Consider the following 6,859-nt stretch of genomic DNA (forward strand, 5'->3'; position numbering starts at 1 on the left):
CTCTCCCCCACCTAACTAGCAGGTCCCGCTATTCAACCATTCTGTACGCACGTGAAGCGGTACGAGTGGTGGCGCCCCTGGGCTTTACGCCTTCAACATCACCCCCCCAGTCTATCTCTTTTATTCAAATTCATTTGAAATTACAGAACACTTCAAACAGTCATAACTCCTCAACCATAAGTCCAAATGAATTGATTCTTTTTGCATTGTGTTCTTTGATTAGAAATCTAGCAGCTCACCAAAGATGCGATTTTTCTGAGCTGTCTGGAATTTCTGGTGATTTTCAGAAGTGTTCTTGATATTTTCTTTTTGTGTTTAAAATTATTTTCAGAAGGTGAAGCTTGTCTTAAGGATCACCAGGAGGCTTGTGAACCTCATCTGCATTAAGGCAAGCCACAGCAACATTTTCATGGTGCCATATCAATATTTGTGATTTTCTTACTTGAATGAAATGATTAATCCATGCATTTAAATAATTATGGTGTTATTTACATTCTGTTCAACATTGGTTAGTTGTTATGCTTGATTTATAGAATGGTTGAAACTAGTTTAGTGGATAAAGCAAGTTAGGATTTATTTGAGGTGATGTTAGGAATAATTTTGTTATGCATGTTAGCAATTATTTAAAGCTATGTTTTGCCTTTATAGATTGATGAAAATTTATTAGAAAATAATTTGTTAAATACTTGTTTAATCATATTAATTGTCTTGCAGAATGTTTGAACCCAACTTAGTGGTAAGGAAATTAAGAGTTGTTGATAGTGAAACCTTTTTGACAAGCATATGAGAAATTTATCGGAGTTACTTTCTTGCATAAGAAATTAATAAAACTTGTTGCAAAATATTTTGGTTCAGTTGTGAGTCATTTGAGCAAGTAGAGTAATTGAGTTGTTGACGTTATGCTGGTGTGTATAAGGATGACATTGGTCATTTTTATCATTATGATGCATGTGTTGTTTTGCATTTCGTGGCATGCTATGACACCGGTCATTTTTAGTTTAAAGTTAAACCTGAATATAACTCAACTTGAATATACCGTTGACTGGGTCATGGTGCCGCTGAATCGAGTTTATTTCCAATGCAACCACATTTGCCTTTGTGGGAAGGCCTTGATTCGGTCCATTGACACGGCCTCTTGTCGGTGCCTCAATCTAGGGAAGGTTATGTCGTGCTTGCCCTGGCCCGGTAAGCAGAAATAATCGTGTGTGCTCGTTGATGAGATTATGGTACCGAGTCCCCAAGTGGGAGTGTCCCCGAGTGGGAGTGTTTTGACCACGACAGTGGTCGGGTGTCTTTGGTAGACACGGGGCCACCCAGGACCAGCCCGTTGGGGATTCGGGCCGGAGTGGCTGGGAGAGTGCTGTGGCAATGGAGGGGTTTTGTTGGAATGTCGTTGGTCCACCCGAATGGGAGTGCGAGGCCATGGGTTCCGTGCTGTGGGTACAGTGTGCTACCTCTGCAGAGTGTGTAATCTATCGATAGCCGAGTCCACGGTTACGGACACCTCGTAGTAGGTCCCACCATGAGTCAATGTTTAATAAAAATTGCACACTAAGCTATGTACTTTGCATCGTTGATGGATGGCAGAAAGGCCATCGAGGTATTTGGGACCAAATGATGGTCGTGGTTGTGATCACTGTAAGGATCACAAGTTGTTCTTGAGAAAGACCACTTTGGTGGTGTGTTTGTGATCCAAAGATGAACACGGTTGGTAAGCTGTCCCGAGGGACATTCGAGCATGACCACAGCATGTTGACATATAGTGATGCATTTTTAATAATTGGTTAAATATCATGATATTGTTTGTCATTATGATTATGCCTGTTGTGAGCTTGCAAGTACCTTCAATGTACTGACCTCGCGTGTCATCTCAGATTTCAGGAAAGTATCGTTGGAGAGGAACGCTATTCAAGTCTAGATCGTGTCCATATCGGTGTCCCTGTGATATGGAGCTTCCGCCATGACGTTATTCCGCTGCCACGTAGTTGTTCGGATCGAGGCCCCTTTATGTTCACTAAATAATGTACATATTGTTCAGCCGCACCGAGCGTGCCGCTTGGCCTCGACAGCTGTTTTAATGTAACTCTGTTCCGCTAGCATCAATAAAGCGGTAGTTATTCTATACCAAGATGTTGTGTGTTGCGAGAAGATATGGTCTCTGGGCTGGCAATGCATGGTAGACCGGTCGCTCTGAGCTGGGGTGCCACAACGCTTGGTATCAGAGCCGCACTGACTGTAGCCCATGCTGGACTATGATGCGTTAACTGGACGCTAGATACGAGTTTTAAGTTGAGTGCCGGCAGTAATTTGTGCTGATTGCTGCATTGCATGCATTTGGTTTATATATATTTATGCTAACCTGCTAATGATTGTGGGTGTCGATGGCTCCGGTGCCGTATCCGTGCCAGTTGCAGCTGATGCCGTACACGTCACCGCACCTCCTTCGCAACATGTGGCGTCGGTTGTACCCTCTCGGAGACGACCCAGTCTATCATGTGTACCGGGAGCATCTAGCTGATTCTGTATATGAGTATCATGCAGTGGTCACTCTGCGCACTAGTTCTGATTCCAGCTCTTACACTCGCACTTCTCGGAGCGGTTATGCCTTCACCGCTTCTCAGGCTGTCCAGTTTTCTACATTCGAGGTCCTTGTCAAGCTTCGCTACAACGAGGTCCGAATGTAGAACCACCCAGGTTTCTACTACTACCCATTTATGCACGACAACGGTCGTATCCGTTTCCCTCTCATTGATCCGGAGTCTGATAGTGTTGCTAGCCACCTTGCTCGTTATGTCACTGCTAGCTATCTCATGATCCACGAGATGGCTCAAGAGCTGACTCGTACTCGTACTGCTTTAGCCACTACTTTGGTCACTTCTAGATCCGCCACTACTCCGTCTTCATTGGGATTTACCCCTTATGTCCCAGTCAGTTCTAGCTCCCCTATTTCGCCGGTTACTCCCCCGAGTAGCACGGGCGTCTCGACCGCGAACCCTCTTAGTACTCCTGCCGAGTGGGTCTCACTTCTCGCTACCCCTGTAGCCCCGATGCTTCATCCTACCCCTGCCCCTGAGGGAGAGCCCTCGAGGTAGCGCCGTTGTATTACCTTTAACCCGGAGGTTTCCGTTAACCACATCAGTTCGGGATCCGAGACCACTTCAGGGGAGGACACCGCAGCACCAGCAGAGCAGTAGTATCTTTGAGTATTCGCAGTTGTCTGGATGATGTATGGATGTAGTCGTATGAGTCATGATGTTTCGTTGCATGTATGGGAGTAGTGAACCAGTCATGTTGTTTACTTTTCATGTATGAGTCTATGTATATTTATGTTGAGACTTTATTCGCCGTATTTTTCACTCTTCTGCTTTCTTCCAGGATTTGTTGCTGGCTTTTCCCCAATTTTATTTTTGGGTGTTTCTCATCTCGATTGTGTTGTCTTGGGAAAAATTCACAATAGGATGACGCGGGAGGCAGCAGTAGCAACGTTCATGAGGGAACTCCTGTTCGTCGTTCCGCACGACAGGCAGGACATTCTCCCGAGCCGTACGTTCAGCCACCACCTCCACCGCCTGATCCTCCCTCCACCGAGCAAATTCTGTGTATGTTTGAAGAGAAAAGAGACAATGATCTGATTGAAATATTGAGAACTGTTCAAGCTATGGTTGGACAGAATGGAAATCAGAATGGTTATCACTCAAAGATGTCAGATTTTCAGAGGACCAATCCACCCAGTTTCAGTCAGATTGTTGACCCATTGGATGCCGATGATTGGTTGTGCACAATGGAGAAAAAGCTTGAGATTGCCCGTACTGAAGGAAATGATAAAGTTCCATTTGTAACTCATTACCTTGAAGGCGCAGCTACCATATGGTGGGAAAATACAAAGGCCATGTGGCCGATTGATGAGGAAATCACCTGGGAGAAATTTAACGATAAGTTCCAAAAATATCATATCCCTGCTGAAGTTATGAAGGCCAAGCAGCGTGAATTTCTCGCGCTCGTCCAAGGAAATCAGTCTGTGGCTGAATATCTGCAAAAATTCAATCATTTGGCCCATTACTCTCGGTATGATGTGGCCACCGAAGAAAGGAAGATTGACAGATTTCTTGGAGGTTTAAATCTGCAACTTCGGTGTGCTCTCAGTATGTTTGATTTCACAGATTTCCAAACTCTGGTGGACAAGGCGTTCATTGCTGAACGGGAGCACAAGCTTATATCCGATAATAGGCCTGCTAACGACAACAAGCGCAAGTTTGAGCCAAAGAAGGATGGGCCACCTGTGCAAAAGGCTCGTACCTGGCAGCAGACTCAGGTGGAATACAGGCCAAATTGGCAACATAATGTTAACAAGACCACCACCCAAGTCAAGAATATTGTGACCAATCCAATGCATGAGGAGCGTCAGCGCAATAATTCTTGTTTCATTTGCGGGCAACACGGACATTATGCCAAGCAGTGCCCCAAGAACAACAAGACGAATGCCCTAAGCCGGCCGCAAGTCAATTTTATGGAGTCGCGGCCAAACCAGCAAAACTTCACCGGGCACGTGCATCGTATCTCCGCCGATGAAGCCCAAGAGAAGCCAAAAGTCGTCATTGGTATGTTTTCTGTTAATGACATACCTGCCATAATTTTATTTGACTCTGGGGCTTCCCATTCTTTTATTTTTCGGAGTTTTGCCGCCCAAAACAATTTTCCTTGCAAAATTTGGGCAAAAATATGCTGGTACAAACCCCAGGATCTATAATCAAGAGCAATCTGGTTAGCTGTGATCTGGAGATCAATATAAACGGGGTCTGCTTTCCAACATCTCTGACAATCATTGAGTCTGAAAAGTTGGATATTATATAGGGTATGAATTGGTTGACCAAATATCAAGTTTGCATAAACTTCGCAACCCGAGAAGTCAATCTAACCAGTCTGGATGGGCAGCTCACCAAATTCTATGCTCGCAAGAATATACCCAAGCCATAATTAGTGTGCACTGCTGCGGTTGAATTGGAATTTATTCTTGTGGTCAGTGAGTACCCTGATGTATTTCCAGAAGAACTGCCAGGCATGCCACCAGATCGGGAACTAGAGTTTGCCATAGATCTTGTGCCCGGAACCGCGCCATTATACAAGAAGTATTACCTGATGCCCTCATCGGAATTAGTGGAGCTAAAGAAACAGCTTGATGAATTACTCCAGAAAGGTTATATTCGTCCCAGCTCTTCACCATGAGGATCACCTGCAATTTTCGTGGGCAAAAAGGATGGTAGTCTCCGTATGTGCATAGATTACCGCCAGCTGAATGAGGTCACCATCAAAAATAAATACCCGCTGCCAGGATTGATGATCTGTTTGATCAGCTCAGTGGGGCTAAGGTATTCTCTAAAATCGATTTACGGACCAGATATCATCAGCTCAAGATTAAAAAGGAAGATATTCCTAAGACCGTATTCACTACTCGGTACGGTCTTTACGAATATACCGTGATGTCATTTGGTCTCACCAAAGCCCCTGCTTTCTTCATGCATATGATGAACAAAGTATGTATGGACTTCCTTGGCAAATTCATAGTAGTCTTCATCGATGACATCCTCATTTACTCCAAGGGTGAAGAAGAAAACAAGGATCACCTCCGAGCAGTACTACAACGGCTCCGCGATCATCAGCTATACGCCAAGTTTAGTAAGTGCGAATTTTGGCTCAAGAAAGTTGGGTTTCTCAGACATGTACTATCCGCCAAAGGTGTAGCCGTGGACCGAAGCAAAGTAAAGGATGTGTTCGATTGGGTACCACCCACGACCGTGACACAGATCCGGAGTTTCCTCGGATTAGCTGGATACTATCGCCGTTTTATTGAAGGGTTTTCCAAAATTGCTAAACCCATGACGGAGCTGCTCAAAAAGGATACAAAGTTTAAGTGGACAAAGGACTGCGAGAAGAGTTTTAATGAGCTGAAGATACAACTGACAACCGCACCTGTATTGACTCTTCCAGACATTTATCGCAGCTTTGATGTGTACTGCGATGCCTCCAGACAAGGTATTGGTTGCGTGTTGATGCAAGACAGCAAGGTAGTAGCATATGCATCGTGAAAGCTACGACCTCATGAGGGAAATTACCCTACTCATGATTTGGAATTGGCTGCAGTGGTTCATGCGTTAAAAATTTGGAGACACTACCTCATTGGAAAAAGGTGCCAAATTTTTACCGACCACAAAAGCCTCAAGTACATTTTCACTCAGCTAGATTTAAATCTCCGTCAGCGAAGATGGTTAGAGTTGGTCAAGGATTATGACCTTGGAATAAATTACCATCCAGGCAAGGCCAACGTCGTTGCTGATGCGCTCAATCAAAAGCCCGTCAGCTTAAATGTCATGTTAAAATCATTGCCCACCAAACTCCAAGAGGAGATCGCTCAGCTCAACTTGGTCATCATAGAGGCGGGCCTCGCTAATATTTTGGAAGTTACCCCCACACTTGAGATGGAGATCCGCAAGGCCCAGCCAGCTGACACCAATCTACAAAAATGTGCCGAGGGCCAGATGGAGAGCAGGCCTCTGACTTCTCCAAGGACGAATTCGGTACCCTCCGATTCCGCGGACGCATTTGTGTGCCAAATCAACCGGACATGAAGAAGAAAATCCTGTCAGAAGCCCATGAATCCGCATATTCCATTCACCCGGGAGGTATGAAAATGTATGAGGACCTTAGACAAATATTCTGGTGGGATGGAATGAATAAATACATTGCCTACTTTGTAGCCTGTTGCGACATATGCAACAAGGTGAAAGCAGATCATCAGAAGCCAGCCGGACTTCTCCAACCGCTGCCAGTTTCTCAGTGGAAATGGGATGACGTTTGCATGGAT

General features: G+C 44.9%; 1 protein-coding gene across 1 annotated transcript; it reads left to right on the forward strand.

Moving 5' to 3' along the window:
• The first annotated feature begins 3,658 nt into the window (after positions 1-3,658).
• LOC147966035 (uncharacterized) lies at positions 3,659-6,623 on the forward strand. The gene is made up of 3 exons (XM_087530699.1): positions 3,659-4,553; positions 5,851-6,030; positions 6,310-6,623. The coding sequence occupies exons 1-3, from the start codon at positions 3,659-3,661 to the stop codon at positions 6,621-6,623; spliced, it is 1,389 nt and encodes a 462-aa protein (XP_087386825.1).
• The last annotated feature ends 236 nt before the right edge of the window (positions 6,624-6,859 follow it).

Source organism: Triticum urartu, chromosome 6A (genome assembly GCF_056163025.1).
Source record: "Triticum urartu cultivar PI428250 chromosome 6A, HENAU_Tu73, whole genome shotgun sequence".
Classification (NCBI taxonomy): Eukaryota; Viridiplantae; Streptophyta; class Magnoliopsida; order Poales; family Poaceae; genus Triticum; species Triticum urartu.

Coding starts and splice junctions, on each gene's coding strand:
- LOC147966035 (XM_087530699.1), top strand. CDS start 3,659: ATGGTTGGACAGAATGGAAATCAGAATGGTTATCACTCAAAGATGTCA. Junction 4,554..5,850: donor CTTCACCGGGCACGTGCATC/GTATCTCCGCCG, acceptor GTTTTATTGAAG/GGTTTTCCAAAATTGCTAAA. Junction 6,031..6,309: donor CTGCGATGCCTCCAGACAAG/GTATTGGTTGCG, acceptor ATTACCATCCAG/GCAAGGCCAACGTCGTTGCT.